This window comes from Archocentrus centrarchus, chromosome 17 (assembly GCF_007364275.1).
Source record: "Archocentrus centrarchus isolate MPI-CPG fArcCen1 chromosome 17, fArcCen1, whole genome shotgun sequence".
Classification (NCBI taxonomy): Eukaryota; Metazoa; Chordata; class Actinopteri; order Cichliformes; family Cichlidae; genus Archocentrus; species Archocentrus centrarchus.
The window spans coordinates 25,680,084-25,700,468 of NC_044362.1; the positions used below are offsets into that span (position 1 = coordinate 25,680,084).

General features: G+C 42.8%; 1 protein-coding gene across 1 annotated transcript; it reads right to left on the bottom strand.

Moving 5' to 3' along the window:
- Positions 1-595: 595 nt before the first annotated feature.
- On the bottom strand, positions 596-18,989 carry twsg1a (twisted gastrulation BMP signaling modulator 1a). The gene is made up of 6 exons (XM_030752264.1): positions 18,963-18,989; positions 18,537-18,820; positions 17,738-17,897; positions 8,057-8,156; positions 3,393-3,653; positions 596-986 (listed from the first exon to the last, which is right to left on the bottom strand). The coding sequence occupies exons 3-6, from the start codon at positions 17,861-17,863 to the stop codon at positions 805-807; spliced, it is 669 nt and encodes a 222-aa protein (XP_030608124.1). The 5' UTR covers positions 17,864-17,897; positions 18,537-18,820; positions 18,963-18,989; the 3' UTR covers positions 596-804.
- Positions 18,990-20,385: the final 1,396 nt, after the last annotated feature.

Consider the following 20,385-nt stretch of genomic DNA (forward strand, 5'->3'; position numbering starts at 1 on the left):
TTGGCACTGTCTGCTCCAAACCACACAGCTGCAGTGGTGAAATGAGGTCGTGATTCAATATCAAAAAGGAAAAAAAGAGAGAAGACAAACAAGGTCTCATTGTGTTGCCCGGTGGAGGAGTCTGCGCAAACTGCTGTTGCATGCCAATTGGGAACACAATCAGTGATAGGGCACCCTGCTGCCTTTTGAAAATGCACTGGCATTACAAAGAGCATTTGTGTGTGGCGGTGAGAGATTGGCATCAGTAAATGTTCCCTCCCTCCCCGGCTTTGCTTGCATGAGACGGTCCATGAGCAGTGGAACACCTGTGGACCAGAATGGTATAATAACAACTTTGTTTCCCCAGGAAATGATGCGTTTCCTGACTTGGGCAACACAAGAGTTGGAGACAGGCAACTAAAGACAAATATTTACCATTTCACTCATGCAATAAGCTTTTCACACTTTTTTTTTCCCCACTGCCCAGAAGATAAAAGAAAAAAGGACAAGACTTTCTTAGAGACAAAAACAGTCACCAAAACATATCTTTATTTGGGATCAGACTGGGATTTAGCAGACCATAACTGTAAAAATACATTATTCATATACAACTCTAGTTTTTAAAAAAAAAAAAAAAAAAAAAGCTATTTAGACAGATCTAAAAATATACAGTGAAAAACAGCAGAATAAAAATTTGCAGGGGTAGGAGGAGGGCTGCAGGGGGCATTTTACAAGGTAACTGAGGAATGCTAGCACATAACAGTTTCCTCTGCCCTCAGTCCTGTGGTATGGCACAGACATTTGGTACCAATATGTGCCCACATTTCAGAAGAGACAGTTCATGCACTTCACAAGCTTGCTGCCGTAGTCCACGCACTCCGGTCCGATGCACTGGCAGCAGGCGTTGTGAAACCAGCGGTACTTGGATCCTCCCATTGACTCACAGTATAGTTTACACTGACGAATGGAGACGCAGTCGTCAAAGTAGACCACAGTGCACATGCTCTCTGAAACGAAAGAACAGGCAAGGACGACGGCATAAATCACAGATCCAGTAAACGAAACCTTTAACCTTCAATGAACCTGCCTTGAAGGGTGATGTTAATTTGCTGCATCTAAGTGGGACCATGTGTTCCCGTGAGCTTAATGAGTTAACAGCTCAGCTCTGAGGGATCGCTGCTATTATTGCTTTATAGCTAATAAAGCAATGGCGGTTGAGAGCCAAAACTGGCCTCAAAGGAAAATAAAAAATGGCCACATAACACTTTCAACACAGTTATGATTTCCTTAACTGGAGATCGTCTGGCAGCACAGTCTGACTCCAGTGATGCAAAAATCAGACCTGACCCAAACGGGTTGCCGTTCAACACTTTGTAGCCTTCTTCAGCTATGGGTTGGGTCACATTTTATTACTGCAGCTCTCAGTGAGCGCACAAACGTAGATGAAAAGCATCACTAGAGATGACGGGACCAAAAGTCATGTGATTTATGTGACCTATTCAAAAACTACATGAACTTTACAGCAATATGAGACCAATATGAGCCGACTCATTCCCTCCTCCATTATTCCATCCACTTTGTGCAGTGTACCAGTACCACATAGGCACCACTATGCTTGACAGCTGGTACAGTGTCCTTAGGTCAAAAGGCCTCACCTTTACTGCACATAACATACCCTTTGTCATATGTCATTAAAGAATTTGATCTTTGCTTGTCTGACCATAACACATTTCTCTAGAAAGCCATTTGGCTTGTCCATGTGGTGTTGATGTTGAAACAGGGCTTTTCTAGGTCAGCACCCTCTCGGTCCATAGAGATGTAAAGCTTACGTCACTGGACAGTGACACTGGCGTTCCAGCAGTTTCCAATTCATGGCAGGCTTTAGTCTTGGTGGTTCCTCAACGTCCCAACCAATTTCTTCTCATCTGAGGGTGACAATTTGGGTTGTGGCGACACATCTGAATAATCTGCGTACAATTGTTTGAACTGATGATCTTGGGATTCTGCAGAAATGGCTCCAAGAGACCTTCCCAACTTATAAATCTACAACTCTCCTTAGATCTTCACTGAGTTCCTTGGACTTTCCTATTGTTTTCAGTATTGTATTGAGTGCTGTCAAACAAATCTTTTATGCTGGCAAAGTTAATCTACCAGTTTTAGTCAATCACGATTACACACGAGAAGGTAACAGGCCTCAGCCTTGTCAAGTTAAAGACACTGTGGAACCTTTAGCACCACTCATTAAAAGATTTGAGTATGAATACTTTTGACCCTGTGTGGATCAAAGAAAAAAAAAAAAATTCAAACTTTTGCACCCAATTCTTGCTTTTTAAATGTCGTTAAAGATGTATTCTGTACAATCATTCCACACTGGAAAAAGAACAGTTTAAAGATCATTAAAAGCCCCCAAATTATTATGATGTTCATGTCGATGATAAGTGCATGTAAACCTCTGACCACAACTGTATAATCTGTTATTAAAGTATCAAAAGATGCCACAGAGATAAATATTACAGCTTTATTTACTTTAAATGTGCAGGTCTTTTGCTTTAATTGCTAAAATACATTTTATTGCACAAGCTCGCTTTCAATTTGCAGTTTGTGACAGCAGCACTGAGTGAAAGCATGTCACTGTAACGGTTTTAAAATTATCGATCAGTGATTCAACTTATTTCAGCACCACACGCTTTTGTACTGACTATGAAACCTTTATATTATTATGCAAGCATCTCTAGGCACGAGACAACATTTTCAGTACTCCATGCTTTCTGGTTTTTATTCATAGTCCAAGTTTTATTGAATGAAATGGTTTTACTGAACAATCACATTTGAGTGGGTTTTGCTTGCGTGCAGGTAAACCATCTGTGCAGAGAGGAGGACAGATTACATCTGCAAAAATGTCATTTTTAAAAAAAAAAAAAATCATCTACTTTTGTAAACAATTTGCAGGCAGAAGAGGAAGTCTTGTACTGGATATCAGCTGGCTACACCGGACACCACAAAAAAAAAAAAAAAAAAAAAATTGGCTGTTCCCCATGAGACTAGATGGGTTCGCAGATTGCTGACGCACTGACATGTACACAGCATTTTAACTGGACACTGAGTGTGAGCTGGTTACCAGAGGGCCTAAGAGCAGCTGGAAGCATTGAAATCTTAACACCTACCTCTGCAGCATGATTTACACACATTTTCTTTACCTCATTGTATCTAAATGGTAGTTTTATTCAAATTAATTTTTTTTTTGGGGGGGGGGGGGGGGTATTTTCTTTTAATCTTAACTTTTATCCAGCACTGTTATTTTCCTCAAAAGTTTGAGTTGGTAAGCTCAAATTTTGAGATGCATAACATAACTCCTCCAATGGTGGAATTCTTCCATATTCAAATATGTTTCCACACCAACACAGCAGCGTTACCTTGACTGTCGAGGCTGCCGTGGATGCTGTTCCCAGGCACGGTTACGTTCTCGTGCTGGCTGTTGAGCGTCTCTAGGAAGGACACCAGGTTCTCGTGATGCGACAGCTCCTCAGAGATGGGGAAGGACACGACCATCATGTTGATCTGCACGTCGCCTTCCGTGAGGGCGCGGAACAGCGAGGGGATCGGATTTTGCAGCTCCTCCACGGTGCTCTTCGACGTGGCTGGAGAGTCACTGTAGTTCTTGGGGTTACACATCCCTGACATGAAAAAGATGAACGGTCAGTTCACAGGAATTAGCTAAGAAAACATTAACTACTGGTAGTCCTTGTTTGAGACTCAGGTTTTGGTGGGTTTCCCCAAAGGAATTTCTTTTCTTCAAGTCCTACAAAATTTCCGTTTTACTAAACGGTCAGACTCAAGACTGTTCCAAAAATACTGTTACTCGAGTACCGACTCCTCAAGTGCCCAATTTCTTCTTTAAAAGTTCTCGGGTCCTGTGCACACATGCATGGGTATTTTAGACAGCATAGATTTTGCTATGCATTTTGGTCTTTAGTCCACATGTTGAAAACAGAGCTTCTGAAAAACTCCTTTTAGGGTGAAGATGTTCAGAGTTGGTGTGTAAATATGAAATAAGGAAAAAAAGAGTCCGTCTTGCAACATTAAAAAGGTGTACACCTTTATCTCCTTTTATGACAGACTATGCAGCCGGTTACTGTTTGCAGGCCTCTGATTGGCCAACTTTTCTTCACAGTTATGGTTATGTCACCACCTGCTGCTTTGGGATGCTCAACAGACACCCAAGATCACATTTAAGACAAAAGCTGAATATCCCCATTTTAAGAAATACCCATGTACGCGTGGATGTAGCCTCAGAAAGCCGTTTTAGGATTTCTCAAATGTGTTGTGAAGAACAAATTTTGCCAGATTCCTGTTTTAAAAAAAAAAAAAAAAAAAAAAAAAAAAAAAAATTGGGCTGCATGTAACCCTACTCACTGAGCATTATGCAATTCTATTAAAGAGCTACATTTTTTATTCAGCTATATTATACAATATACAGGTACATGACTGTGGAGGTCACAAATGTACTTTGAGACCTGAGTGAGGTAATGTGTGTGCACGCCCCCCCCCAAAAAAAGCATAAAAGTTTTTTGCCGCTTTTAAACCAGAACAAATCTGTATATTTCAAATTAATAAGGTCACTCAAGATGGTAAAGAAAAGAAGTCTCTCACACACACACACACACACACACACACACACGGTCGTCCCATAAAACCACTGTCATCAAAAAGAAGAAAAAAAAAAAAAAAAAAAAAAAAGTCATCTCAATTAAGGCCTTTTTAACACTTCATTTAATTTCCAAATACAGTAGTAAAAATCACTTGACAAAGTGACCACATCAAGATATGATCTTCCTAACTCTTCAAACGAGTCAAAGTGAATTAGAGTTAATGGCTAAATCATTTAATGGGGAATGGAGTTTGACAGGAATTGGATTACAAAACTGATGCTAAAAGCAGAGCCAGAACAGCTGTTTTAGATAAAATGTACACATGGGTCCTCCCTCCATGTCCTCCCTCCCTCCTTCCTCTAAAATACAAACTGTCCTCTCCCCTCCGCTCCTCCACTGGGCCGCTCTAAACACTCTCAGACACACACTTCAAAGTAGTTGGAATTTGGCAAAGGGAGCATGTTTAGAGTGAAAACGTACTTAAAGTAGACATAAGGCTAGAGGCAAGGAGGAAAAGTAAAAACACAAACGACGAGTATAAACTGCTCAAAGCTAAAAGCCATCCTCGGTGTGTTGTAAAAGGCCCGTCCAGGAGGAAAACAGCACGTAACATCTGTGCAGCAGCAGTAGCAGCGAGTTCAGCGCTCAGTGTCAGAGTCTTGTATTCATGTTCCACATGAAAGAACTTTATTAAAGCTTCCTTGTCAACACAAAGCAATATCTACCTGTCGGAGCTGATCTGAGAGTATACTGGTTTACAATGGCAGGCAGCCGCAACCTGGTGGCCCCCCCCCCCCTCCAGAGTCAGAAGGTCACGGCTTCTTAGTATCGCGAGCATTTTTCACATAAACACCGAACGACATCAGGTCGAAACGTGCCCCCTTTCACGTGTAGCACACAGCTTCAACATTTTAATCAACTGTGTGTGTTATCACTACTGGAAATGAGTTTTATCTAGATGAAGATGCGGCACGCAGTTCCACCGGGTAACGTGAAGAAAAGTCCGGGGCTGCAGTGCAGTGTGTGAAAACAGCCACGGATAAAATTCTTAACAGATGCAGCCACCCTCTGCAGGAGGTCCTGGAGGGGGGGCAACACACACACACACACACACAAAGTGCAAAATACAAATGCACAACAAACAAATCTAAAAGGATTAGGGAGAGCCACAAAACCAAAAAGACAGAAACAAATCTAAAACAAGAGAAATGGAAAATCAAGTACAGAACAGCAAAACAAGAGCACTTAAATCATGAAAGGCAAAACATGCAAAACAACTAAAGAAGAGCAGAATAACAAGGAGTTGACCAAAAAAAAAAAAAGACACCTAGAATAAAACCAAGACATTAAACCTTTGAGATACAAGAACAGCCACAAAGTGACAAATATACCTGCAAAAGTCAGAGGCACAAAATGAGACGAGATAATAACGAGATCCATAGTTACGTGAGTTAAGAAAAGTGATGAGATGTGTTTATAGCATTTTCTCGCCTCTTACAGTCTGGATCTTTTGCTGCCATGTAGCAGGGGTGGGATGCCTTTAACAGTTCTGAGTCAGGGTCTTAAACTTTGACTCTACACCGGTTCTCTTGTTTTACCAATCTGCCTTCAAATCAGTTTTTCAAAGCGCTCCTGCTGGTTTGAAGCGAGTTACAGATCAAGAGAGGATTTAACCAAGAGTCTGAAAGTCAGAGTTCATTTTAGCAGGCTGACCTCTCCGTCCCCTCCTCCTTCATGGCCTCTTCATCCTTTGATCTCCTGGAGCACCTCGAGACTTCCTGTCCATATGTGGAAGTGCTACTTTAATTTCCTGTGCGCTGATAAACAGCCGTCCTCTTTGCTCTGCCTCGCCTCCACGCTGAGGCCGACACGCAGTCGGTATCTGGCTCTGCTCACCTCGCACTCATCTCGTATCAGAGCAGCAACACTCTGAACAAACTGCAGCGGTTTAAACCTGCATGCTGCTCAGCTGTTGAGTGAATTATAGCTTTGGTCTCAAGCTTTTACCGCGAGGAGGACCTCATAGGTGACTTAAATGATGACTGACATTTCTCATGTATGGAAAGAGACCAGTGACAGAATTATTTGAACTACATTAAAAACCAGAATATGAGCAATAGTGCTCAAGTTCTGTGTTTTCACTTGCTGTTGTCTGAGGTATATTCTGCTGTATGTAATGGCTTCTTTTGACCCTGTACACACACACACACACACACACACACACACACACACACACACACACACACACACACACACACTTGTTTATGCTACAGTACACCCTTCATAAAAACACACTGCACTACTAGATACTAGATAAATGAGTAATTTGCTACTGTATTGTAGTTGAAATTTTTTAACTGCTATAACAACTTTACATTTGACTGTGGATAAGCTCTGGCCACCGCCACCACCGTCTCCCCTTCTCTGTTCCAGCCTACTCAGCCAATCAGCATTTAGCAAATGCACAGTGTCGTCCACGTCAAGCACCATGCAGTTGGGGCTTTGGAGGACTGCACGGGGACATGTTTACATAGTTTGAAAGCCCCCTTTTTGTAGGATGTCCGTAGACAAAGACCTCTGCAAATAGATGCACTTGTAGGAACATAAATTAAGGGTTACATGAGGTCTGTTTCTCTGACACTGCATATCCAGCAAATTTTGTTCCATTCTTCTCACACACTCACACTTGAGATCACACCTGGACTGTTACAGATCAGGAGTGTTTGGTCTGCACAGAATTTTTTGCCACTTTTTCCCCTCATGTCAATCCACTCCCTTAAAAAGGACCCAGAGACATTTTTACAACACAGGAGCTTCTGATGGACTCATAAGCAATGTCTTGAGTTGGCAAGATAACAATAAACTCAGTGCATGCCTATGTTTCTGGGTACTTTTCACTGCTACGTAGCCCTCAACATAGGCAGGATTCTTAGCTGAGTGCCATACAGCACCACGTAAAGCTTCCGTGGCATCATCTTAAACCTGAAACACTGAATGAGTGGAGGAATGATAAATGATTAACCATCTGTCACAACAAGGAGGAAAACTGCTTCAGAAAAGGCAGCAAAACAAGAGATTTTGGATGAGGGAGAAAAATAAAATAAAATTAAAAAATGCAGGAGAGTTTGGGTAGGTTTGATGTCCTGCATCACACGTCCCATCAGCATTTTCATGATGAGTGATGGGTTGAGTTATACAGTTCAGATGGTGACCGAATAAAATTTTATGTGCTACTCTGTGTGTCTCTTAACCAATATCCTACACACACACACACACACACACACACACACACACACACACACACACACTGAGCTCAACGGTCATCACCAACCTGAACAGTAAAGTTTTCCAAATCTAAAACAATGCGGACCAACTTTCTGTCAGCTTTAAAATATGTTGATAGTAAAAATCAAGTCCCCTGCACTCACCCACACAGTCGCAGCACTCTTCCCAAAGATTCCCGAGACACAGCATGCACTCTTTACAGCAGGAGCAGTTCCCATCGGACGGACGACACTGGCACAGCTCCTGCGGGAGACAAACAAACGTGCATCAGCAAAGCGGAACGATCAAACCAAACCGACTGCTGAGGAGGACACCACACAGCTCAATACTCTTCTTACCAAAACACTGGACAGTACTGCATGATGTCCTGATTATTGTACTACTGCTTTTTCAAGTATATTTGTTAGTATACTCTGGTTTAGTCACTGATAAAGAGATGTGGGCAGTGAGGGTAGAAGTAGACCATTGCACAGACCTGTGCAGGACCTGGTACATGTCAAATCAACACTGTCTTAACCCATTTCATCCACCTTATGTGTTCTGTTGACGCTGGTATTAAATCAATCATAACCATATTCAAGAAGCATATTGCCACAAACTGGACATATTTTATGAAGGTAAAAAGTAAACTAAAAACTATATTGATAGGTCGTTCATTAGGTGCCAGTATGAGGACTTATTTTTGCCCCAGAACATAATGCAGAAACACTTATGTGAAATGGTATCATCACAGTGTGTCCAGCAGTGATTGACATCATTGTTTTCAACACTATACATACCACAGACTAGCATCACAGCTGTACAATGGTACAGAGTCAAGAGGTGTTCTTGGAGGGTGACTGTACATGAGCATAATTGTTTCACATACAATTAAAGCAATGAGTCTGTGTTACCTTTTGTGACAGGAGTCTATATAGGCATGAAAGTTTCCACAGGACTCTATGCAGTCGTGTGAAAAATTAAGTACACCCCTTGCTGCTTCCATAGGATTTAAGAGGGTAAGTAGCAGCCAGGATAGGCGAATCAAATACACTTGATTAATCAGCAAGATCACCTCTATAAAAGCAGAAGTTTGACAGCATTACTGGTCTGGAGCATTCAGATGTGTTAATCCAATTTCAGTCTTCCCAGGAGTGGACACCCCAACAAATTCACAACTAGGTCAGACCACTCAATGCTGAGAGAAACTGCAAAGCAAGATGCATCACCAATGGGAATATCCTCCCACGATTACTGAAAATATAACAAATGTACAAGTCAGGACAACAAGCAGTCTACAGCTGATGTTACTATAAATAGACTGGCTTTTTACCTCTACTTCAGATAAATACAGCTACTGTACAAAAGGGTACCAAACATCCAGGAATATGATGTGTTGCACATCTTTGTAGAGTAAAGAGCACATATGCCAAATTCCATGGCTCAACTTCTCGTGGTTTTGGAGTCTATAGATTGGAAAGGTAAAACCTCACAGACTGAAGGTAGGATGAAAATAACCTCCCACTTTATGTTAAAAAAAAAAAATGTTAAATGGTTAAAAAAAAAAAAAAAAAAAAACCCAAGAGCTGGATCTCAGACTATACAGTCCTCAGTTACTATGTTAAATGTTAAAGTTCAGCAGAACAAACCACGACAGCAGCAGACCTACAACAGAATGACAAGAGTCAAGGAGCGGCAACGGTCCAGTTAAAGTCCAGACTAAAATGGTCTTAAAAGCCCTGAAGCAATGCTGCAAAGAAGAGCGGAGCAAAATTTCTCCACAACCATGTGAGTCTGAAAGTCATGCAAAAAATGATTACCTCAAGTTATTGCTGTTAAAAGTGGCTCTATAAGCTACTGAACTGGGGTGGACTTGGTCTACACAGGAATGCGCGCATTAAACCTCACTTTAAAATGATTAACTGATTAAACTTTTCAGTCCTGATGAACTTCCTTTGGAAGGTCAAAACTTGGTGGGTGCCAACTGTTTATATGCAGGAAGAAAGAGGAAAAAAAAAAAAATGTTACTGAGTCAAATCTGTAACATTTTCACAGTTTAGGCTTCATGCATCCAGCTTTGAGCATAACAGTAGGGAGGAAAACTGTCCATGTTTAGCTTAGAGAACATGATGGACACTGAAATTAACAATTTGCTCTTTTTTGGGGCCCGGGGGGTCCTGACAGGGACAGTAGATGCTTCAAAAGGTTAAAAGAGCAAAACATACCATTAAATCACTACACAATGCACACACGCAGGCCATTACAAGACTGCTCTGTGTGTGGCATGTGTGGTATCTATCGAAGAATGTGAGATGTTACCGCACACACATAACGGGTAAAAAAAAAAAAAAAAAAAGAAGCAGCAGCGTTTCCTTCATGACCAGAGCAGGTCTGCACACGTTAACCTGTTCAAGAAAATGATTTCAGTGCTGCATTGGTTCATGTCACAGCTCTCAGGTTCTGCCTGAGTGAAGCTTTTTTTTTTTTTTTAAAGAATCACTGCAGTACCAATTTATTTAGTGATAATGTAAATCAATAAAACTATCAAAGATGGACAAGCCTGTTCAAGGCAGGGACCCAAACTGATTTTAGAGCAAATCCAAGTCTTGAAACTCTTTACATGAGAAGTACAGGTTTAAATAAAGCCTACAAGCCGCAAAAGACTGAAGATTTGTTGCATGTCTGATCTGTTTCAGTTGTTCTAAATATTGCCAGATAGCTTAAAGATGAATTCATTTTTTGGCTTGTCCACGGGTAAATGCAGAAAGTTTGACAATCTCCACCTGAAGGTGAAGCATTAAATTGGTGTTTACATGTGGACGAAAGGCCAAAAAACAGGACTTTAACCAAAGCAGCCCTCTACGCATGGACAGGACTATAGTCACATTGAATATTTAGCAATGTACACCAACACAATAAACGCAAGGAGCTTGTTCTTATAGTGAGAGCAAGAAAGAATACTGATAGTCTTTCAAACATAAGTGATATTAAGAAGATTTAATGGTCATTTGTCTTATTTCTAGTTTGTGTATACATGTGGCTCAGCAGAGTTTTGTACTGCTTCGTACAGGAGGCTTGTTAACGCAAAAAAATAAATAAATACAATAAATAGCTTGAGCTGAGTTTCTCACACTGCTTTTTATAGATGGAAGGTAATTTTACAAGCTTCTGCAAACATCCCAAAAAAAAAAAAACAGTACTGATGCAATACCACTGAGCAAACACGAAAACAGCACTCCTGTGCTTCAGTGCAGTTTGTGTTAAAAAGCAGGTGAGACTGCCAGAGGAGCTCCTCTTCCTCCCTTCTGTTCCCTCCTGACACTGAACAGGGAGCACATTCCTCCACGTCAAGGTCACTGGGATGGGGGAGGAACAGGAGGGAGGGAGAAGAAAACACCTGGAGAACAGAACATGGCTGCTCCCTCCTCAACAGCACATTTTACCCTCCGTGACTCCCGTTCTCCTTTGTTTCTTCCTCCCGTTCTATCCCACTTCTTTCCATCTCCCTGCTGCGTCTCCTTCACGGAGTCGCAGAAACCATCTTTTACACGTCGACAGTCTCAGCAACGATAAAAAGACTCCAGTGACTCACCAGTGAGGGACTGCAAAAAACACACACACACACACACACACACACACACACACACAGAGCTCACTTAATCACCAGCCTCACAATCCCCAAACCTCTGATCAACATCAGCTCCCATGAGTAATTATGACTCTCAAGGGTGAAATTATCAAAAACTAAACAGCTGCTCCTGAGAACAAAACATGCAGCTTTATTTCACAAATCAGACAAAACTTAACAATTAGTTATTAATGAACATGGGGCCTGGTTTTAAACTAGAAACAGCTGACCGCTAGAATCCTCTTGTGTTTAAATTTACGTAGCCGCCTTTTCTTTTAAAGGAATATTTCAGTGTTATTACAGAGACATTTTAGCACTTTTTAACCCCGAATCTCAGACGTGAACACTGATACGCCTCAAATCAGTGTATGAAGTATGGCACTAAAGCGAGGAGGCCTTTAATTAGCTTAATTTACTGCTACTATTTTTTACATTTACATTTCTACAGAGCAGCCCCTCCACCTCTTTAGAAATGCTCTTGGAAATTTTGCTTCCAAAATTGTTAAGGTTTTGAAACTTGCGTCAAGTCTGGATCCAAAACTAGGAGACAACTGATTAGCTTACATTTAAAAACTTGAAAATAAACTAAATAAGCTTGAAATCTACACACCTGATTTCACCTGATTTTCAGGAATGTTTTGGAGAAACCTCTACATGAAGACTTTGTTCTGATTGGCCGACTAGCAGAAGCCTGCTGAGAGGTAGCACCTAGCACCTGGTGCAGGTTAGTATTTTTATCCCAGTAAAATAAGGGTCTTATCACTTGTCTAAACCTACCTCAGTTACCTGAACTTGTTTTTTTTGGTCACAGTCCTTTTCCCCCCTTAACTTTATTCCCTTTCATGAGCGTTGGTGGTTTGACGGATACTGAAGGTCTGTGCGGCTCAGCTGGCTGGTATTTTTACCAGCATTTTTAACCAGTCCCTGAGCCAGGCTGCTGTCCCTTCCTGCCTGAAGTCCTCCATTATCGTCCCCATCCCCAAGAAGAACACTATCAGAGGTTTGAATGACTACAGGCCAGTAGCACTCACACCAATTGTTATGAAGTGCTTTGAAAAGCTTGTCCGGGCTCACGTCATCTCCAGTCTCTCTCCCAGACTAGACCCCCACCAGTTTGCCTACAGAGCCAACCGGTCCACAGAGGACGCCATTGCCACGGCCCTCCACTCTGCCTTCTCTCACCTGGAGCAGGGGGGGAACTACGCTCGGCTGCTCTTTGTGGACTTCAGCTCGGCGTTTAACACCATCCTTCCTGGCAGACTGGTGACTAAACTGTCAGATCTGGGGATACCACGCTCCACCTGTCTTTGGATCAAGGACTTCCTGACAGACCGTTCCCAGAGGGTAAGAGTAGGTCCCCACCTCTCTTCAGCCATCAGCCTCAGCACCGGCTCTCCACAGGGCTGTGTGCTGAGTCCCCTACTCTTCACCCTCTACACACATGACTGCACCTCCATACATGCCAGTAACTGCATCATTAAGTTTGCGGATGACACCACTGTGGTGGGGCTCATATCAGGCGGGGATGAGTCAGCATACCGGGACGAGGTGCAGCGGCTGTCAAGGTGGTGCAGTGAGAATAACTTGATCCTGAACACCACTAAGACAAAGGAGATGGTAGTAGACTTTAGGAGGACAACACATGTCATTCAACCTCTGTTCATCGAGGGGGATGAAGTGGAGCTGGTTTCAGATTTTAGGTTCCTGGGAGTACATCTGCAGGATGATTTGACCTGGAGTATCAATACGACCAGCATTGTCAGGAAGGCCCAACAGAGACTGCATTTCCTGAGGGTTCTTAGGAGCAACTATCTGACCCAGAATCTGCTGGTGTCCTTCTACCGTTGCTGTGTAGAGAGCATCCTGACCTACTGTCTGTGCGTGTGGTTCAACAGCTGCACAGCAGCAGACAGGAAAACACTCCAGCGAATCATCAACACGGCTCAAAGATCATAGGCTGTCCCCTGCCCTCCCTCCAGGAACTGTTCAATGCCCGCTGCCAGAGGAGGGCACAGAACATCCTCCAGGACCCCTCACACCCTGGACACTCCTTGTTTCAGCTACTGCCATCAGGCAGACGTTTCAGGACAATGAAGGCCAGAACAAACAGACTGAGGAACAGCTTTTATGCCAGGGCTATCATTGAACTGAACTCTGTGTGGTTTGGACAGTGATGTGGGGTGGTAGTGCTGACTGTGTGCGTGCGTTCGTGTGTGTATTGGGGCTAGATTCGTCTTAATTTACTATTGTGCACTGTATTTTAGTAATCATTTTTATCACTCATATTTTTTATTATTTTATTATTTATTGTCTGAGGCACCTAGAAAGGAATGCATTTTAAATTTCGTTGTGCAACTTCTGTGTACAATGACAATAAAGATTCTGATTCTGATTCTGATTCTTGAGGGACAGCAGCAGTGCTCTTACTATAATAAAGCAACATAATACATTGTTCCCGTTTGAAAATGGCAACTTCTCAAAATCCATCCACACAGGTTTGAAGCCTTAATCTGATCCAGAATATCAGTGGACAACATGAACGATTACAGTGCAGAGTCAGTATCTGTAAGGCAATCAGACCTGCTTACTGTGTGAAACAACAGGATTTATTCTTTAAATCTCAAATCATTTACCAAAAACGGGGTAGATGTAGGAAATGACCTCAAATGCAAACTGAACTGGAAAACCTCTGGAAATACCAAAAGGCGACAGAGCTGGTATGTTAGCTGTACAGCATCTCCCTGACCTGTCAGTTATTTGGATGCTGCAGTACACCGACTGCCTGCAATACTACTGAGGTAGGTCGTTTTGGGGAAAACGGTGTACATGTGGCAACAAGGGTTAGGCTGAACTCTGACAAGCTGTTGGCTCAGGCTGGTGCTGCGCCTGCAGCAGATGACCACAAAGACAAATCAGGTGTTGGCAGACATTTAAAAAAATAAATAAATAAACCAAGCCAAGTCATTTGCCTTTTGACTCCAGCTTTATATTTAAAGCAACAACATTAGTCAGTTAGATCTCATCCAACTACATAGGAAAGTACATGTTCCATTGTTATCATGGGGGGGGGGGGGGGGGGGGGGGGGGTGATCAGATGCATGAGCTTTCTGACAACTACTGTAACCTATTAAAATCCTTCGCCTCTTCCTGACATTTTAGGGAACAGCTTGAAAACTAATGGACAGACTAATCAGCACAAGCGGTAGTTGCAACCCTCCTAACAACAATTCCCCCACTGAGGTGGATGAGGTTATCTTAATGGCTTAAAGAGCTCTTATTAGGCTACCCTTGCTCTCAAGTGGAAACTGCTGCAATCAGTCAGAGCTCAGCTGCAGCGAGACAAAAAGACTCCAGAGAGAAAGTGAACATGCACTGCCTCGTCCTGCAGAGCGACTGCTGTTGTGTGTCAGCTTTGAAATCTGCTGCCCCACCCTGCTAAACAGCCTGGTCTGGAGTCCTGGACAGAGCTGGCTTGTGAATCTTTGCACACTCCTCAGACTCAAAATTGTACATTTCCCTTCAGCCAACCTTCCCCCCACAGACACACACACACACACCCCTCCTCCTCCTCCTGACCTTAACCTTCCCTCCCTCCTCTTCGACCTCCTGCTCTCGTGTTCCCCCACCTCTCGGGGGTTTTCAAGACAAATGACTTGAGATGGCAGCGGAGTGCAAAACCGGGCGTCGGACATCCCACTAATCACAAGCAACATGGAGCGTCTACAGAGGGGCTATAGAGGCAGAAAAGTTTCTCCTTCACAACACACACACACACACACACACACACACACACACACACGAATGAGATTGCTCTCGGCTCTGACAGCTAGCAAGTTAGTGTCGGTGGGGTCGCGGAAGCTACAGAGCCTGTTGTCTGGAGCAGTGATTCATCAGGCGAAATAAGTCACCTGGAAGTAAAGACCAATAGAGGGCCTCAAATGTTCTGGGGAAACGTGAGCCAAAAAGGGGATTTGTTTAGGAGTTTAAGCCAAAAAGAAAGCCACTAGAGGCTTTACTTCCTATGAAGATTTTTGGAAAAGTATGCAATTTTCCTCAGCCATTTTTACATCACTTAGAAAGTTAAGACATTTTTAAAAACAACACTGTCCAGGAATTTCCTGGCTACAGCGTGTGAGGATTTCTCAATTTTCCTGAGGCGTTTTCACACATGAACTCTGGAAGATGTTTGTAGAATTAGTTTGTGACACCGTCTTAAGTTTCCTTTATCCCTCAGCCACGTTGTCTCTACTGGAAATACTCCATCAGGTTTAACTGCGGGTGCTGCCTGACCAGAACTGACAAAGCCAGACACAACGCGACCAATCAGTAGCCGTGTATTCGCCACACCATTACCTGCACTACTATCAGTGCAAATCATCATACAGACTTTGTACCAAGGAGCTGGGTGCTTAAAGACCAGCCTCTTCTGACTGTATCAGATACTCATGTGCACCCTCAGCGGGTCCCTTCTAGAAAAATTCAGCACATAAAATTCTTGTTAAAAAAGAAGTTTTGTGGGTGCCTGGGTGGCTTAGTGGTTAAGCTGGCGACCACATACACACGCCGCGTTGCGGTGCAGGCGGCGCGGGTTCGTGTCCCGGCCCGGCGCCGATTTGCCCGCGTGTCTTCCCCTGTATCGTTCCCCCATTTCCCGTCTCTCTCCACTGTCACGAAAAGCCGCTGTGGCCAAAAATGAAAAAAATAAATAAATAAATAAAAAGTTTTGTTTCTAAAGCTGCACATTTTACATTTATGAATTCATCTCCTGCTTCTAAATTTGTTTTTGAAACCCACTGCTTATGAGTTACATTTAAACATGTCCTGCATGCCTTTTGTTGTACTTTTGGTAGTTTCTGCAAGAAGAGTCTCCATCGAAGCAACATAGTGATCAAATGGGGCAAGGTTGGATTAGCAACACGTGTTTGATAAAGTAAGACATGAAGACCAAACTAAAATGAAAACATCCAAGTCTTATGGAGGAGTTTGGCATTTTGCTTCCCATTCAAAGGCTCAAAACTGAATAGAAAAAACAGCCGATTCAACCTCCTGCAAACAAAATTCTCTTTGCATAGAATGCTTCAAACGTCCCGCTCCAAAAATACAGCTTGGTGCAAAACATACCTGCAGCTCACAAAAGGTCACAAAAGGTCAAACAGGTGGAATAGCCACTGAGGATAATGACAGTACTTTAAAGATCGTAATGGAAGAGGCAGGACGGCTAAACACACAGGGCTGACCTACAGGACAGAGGCTGAGCAAAAATCTAACTTCACAGGAGGAGCAAAGGCAGGCCAACTCTTCGCTTGATTTAGAAAAAAGAAAAAACTCAAAACAAGAATTCATGAAGGAATTTGTGTTCGTTTGTGGGTTGAACCCCTCATCCAAACACTCGCTGGGACGTCACGTGTGAGGAAAAAGTGACACGGAGGAACTGATGTTAAAAAGTCAACAACAGTCAGAGGGTTGTGTTGAATTTTAAAAGAAGAGCCAAAAGAATCTCACTAAAAACAAAAACAAGCAGAACAGAATAAATAAATCCAACTACCCATCAGGCAAAAGCTGGATAACTTCACGTCTGCTCCCTTTCAGGCTCCTCCAGGATTATCTTGGGAATGCATCTGCATTCTTCACAACAGATTCCATCTTTGTTCCCAGGTCCAAATCTTCATCTTGTCCTGGCAGATATTTAGACTTGACTTTGGCTGCTGCAGGATATTTGCAGTTATGAGAACAACTTGTGCAAGACAGGCCGACTGCAGAGGCATTATTTCCCCTCACTGAATTCAGCTACAGCGCCAGTGAACGCCACTGTAAGAGCTTTGCTGCTTTTATGGAAATTTCAGGAAGCAGAACAGCAAAACCGGACTCCCCGTCCACCTACCGCTGTCAGGGTAAACTCCTGACTTGTCTTTTAGCCAAGAGACTGAGCCTTGCCTGTTTACACAAAACAGCTGTAACCCTGGAGGATGAAAAGCTTGAACTTGGCTGCACTTTCCCACGTTAATCTCCAGAGAAGATTGCACATTCATGAGTTAAATGCATCATCCACCTGAGATTATGTGTCTGCAACGACCTCAGCGAGGTCAAGCCTGCTTGCAGAGCAGTCCCTTCATGCAGTTCAAACACTGTCTGACCACAACACCCAGTACTTGGTGCACTATACACTAAATTTAAGGCGGAAAAACTAAAAGCGGCTTGTAGGTTTCACGTCGCTTACCTGGATGAGACATTTGCTGACGTCGCTGGCGCAGAGAGCTTTATTGCAGCCGGAGGTCAGAGATAGTATTGACAGGAGGAAGAGGAGGACGGCGACGGTGGAGAGGACCAGCTCACCAGGCCTCATCCTGACAGCTCACCAGCAAGGCACTGGGAAACTCCTACCTCAGCATGAGACACAGCACAGGAGCTCGGATCAGGGATGGAGAATAAATGCAAACAACAATTAAATTACAGTAAGAGGAAAGTGGAAATCTGATCAACTGGAGATTTCTCCCCTCTACCTTCTACTGCCTTCTACCTGGGGGGGGGGGGGGGGGGGTGTAATAAAGTACATGCAAATGTGTAGAAAACCAGTTTTGCCAAACTGTGAAGTCTTGAGTTTTAACTTTCCTGAAACGCCTGCGTCACATTTCATTCAAAGCCAGCACTGCTTACTTTACTGAAAACACACACACACACACACACACACACACACACACACACACACATCTGGCAACATCAGCTCCGTTTCTCCCCCCTCTCTACTTTTGTAGCGCTTTAACACCCGCTCCCATCTCGCTGCTCCGCTTTTACACTTCAACACATGCTGCACATTGTTCCATTTCACATGACGGTGGGACCAAACATGTGAGGAACATTAGCTCCGAGTCCTCAACGCGTTTCTTCACCACACACACACACACACACACACAGCTCAAAACTTTGTCTCACTCGCACGCAGCCACAAGAGAATCGAGTGAAAAGGGGGGGGGGGGAGCACCGAGACAAATGCAGATATTACAGGTTCTCATACTTACCGCAACGCAGTGAGCGAGCTCGCGATTTTACTTTGTAAGGAGCACCGGAGCCGTTTTCTCTTTGCACCTCTCCAGGATGGTGTTCTACCGCCGCTCAAGTGTCCACTGTGTCCAGAGGGCGTCAGTCTCTCAGCAGCACAAAGCGACAGGCAGTCGGGCGCCTTAAAGGCACACACACACTTTCTTTTCTATCCAGCGGTCTGTGCAGGAAAACACCGGGCCTCGGGTCACACGCTCAGCGGCTCAGCGTGCGCGGGGCGACGTGCATGAATTATCCCGCTCGCCTTTAACAGAAATATAAGCCGAGAGCAAAGTTAGAGGTCCGTGCGCAAAATTCGCCTCGGCCAACGCAGGTGAGTTATGTTTGCCCGTTCTTCAACAAAGGAAGTATTTACTTTTCACTCCACCCCCCATCCAATTAAATACCCCGTTGTCTCCACTCTCATTAGTGGCCTTGTGGGTTGCTCATTAGGTCATCTGAAGCTGCGAAGCTGATCAGGCTTCCTGCGGCGACGCCACCCTTGGCTCGTTTGTTGCCGCCACAGAAACCCTCTGATGGGCCTTTTAACTCCACAGGTGTTTACACGGCTTTTTGTTAAACGCCATCAAAGCCCCAAATGGTCCCACCACCATAGCTGCAGGGGAGGTAGACTTTGATCAGGCAAATTTCAATTTGAATCAGATTTTGGAGAAATTAAAAAGAAACTGAAGGTCAAGTAAACAAAGGTGTTTTTTTTTTTTTTAATTATTATTTCACATTGATCAATTTTTTTTAACTCTTAACACAAGTAAATGAACTATCAGTCTGTGATGAGTTATGTTTTGGGCTGAAATTGTGTTAAAATTCACTTTTTTTTTTCCCCCACATAATTTGAATCAATTATTCAGCAATTACTCAATTTAGTTTTAAAGTGCAAGTCTGATAGAGAATCTGATAGAGCCGTGTTCTGAGTCATTAAGCTGCAGGTTATCTGATGATGAGGCATACACACCCGTCAACCCAATATTTGATCAGCAAAAGTGTAGAAAATGTATGTAATACAGATGTGTTACAAGAAAAGTGTAAAAATCCTATACATTATATTATTGGATCATAATTTGATTCATTGATATGTGTCACTTTAGGGCTACAGCTACAGACAATTTTATATGCCTGATTGTCTATAATAACACTGATATAATATGATTGATTTTTATTTTAAAATCTGCAAAAAGTAACTGAAGCTCCAAAATAAATTATAGAGATGAAAAATATATTTGCATCTAAAATATAGAAGAGTAGAAAAAGTATATAGTGTATATATGATAATGTATCCATACAAGTACACTGAAGTGTCAAGTTTATCATATATTGGGATGAAGTGCAGAGCCAGGATATGTGCAGGAGACCACACAAGATGAAGACAGAACAACACAAGAACAGGGTGAAAAATATTTTAGGGAAGGCTGGTGCCACATTATGCCTTCATTTTGGACAAGCCCCTGTAAAGGCACATCTTATCTTTTTGAAAACATACTGAAGTGATGGGAAAGGTACACACTAATAAAACCTCTGTAGTCCAGTGCAACAGTCCTGCAGTAAATCCTATCTTCATAAAAATGATGAACAGGAATGATGGAAATGACAAATAAAATTCCTCAGTGATTTCTGTTGAGGCCAAATAACACAAAATGACCAAAGCTTCCATTAAAAAAAAAAAAAAAAAAGTTATATCAGTCTACTGCAGTTTTCAGCACATACTGCATATATTTGTGATTAGGTGTGTCTGTCAGTGGTAATGGTGAAACTAGCAGTAGTAATATGTTAAAAAATACTCCTATAAATATCTTACTGGAATAATAACGCTGA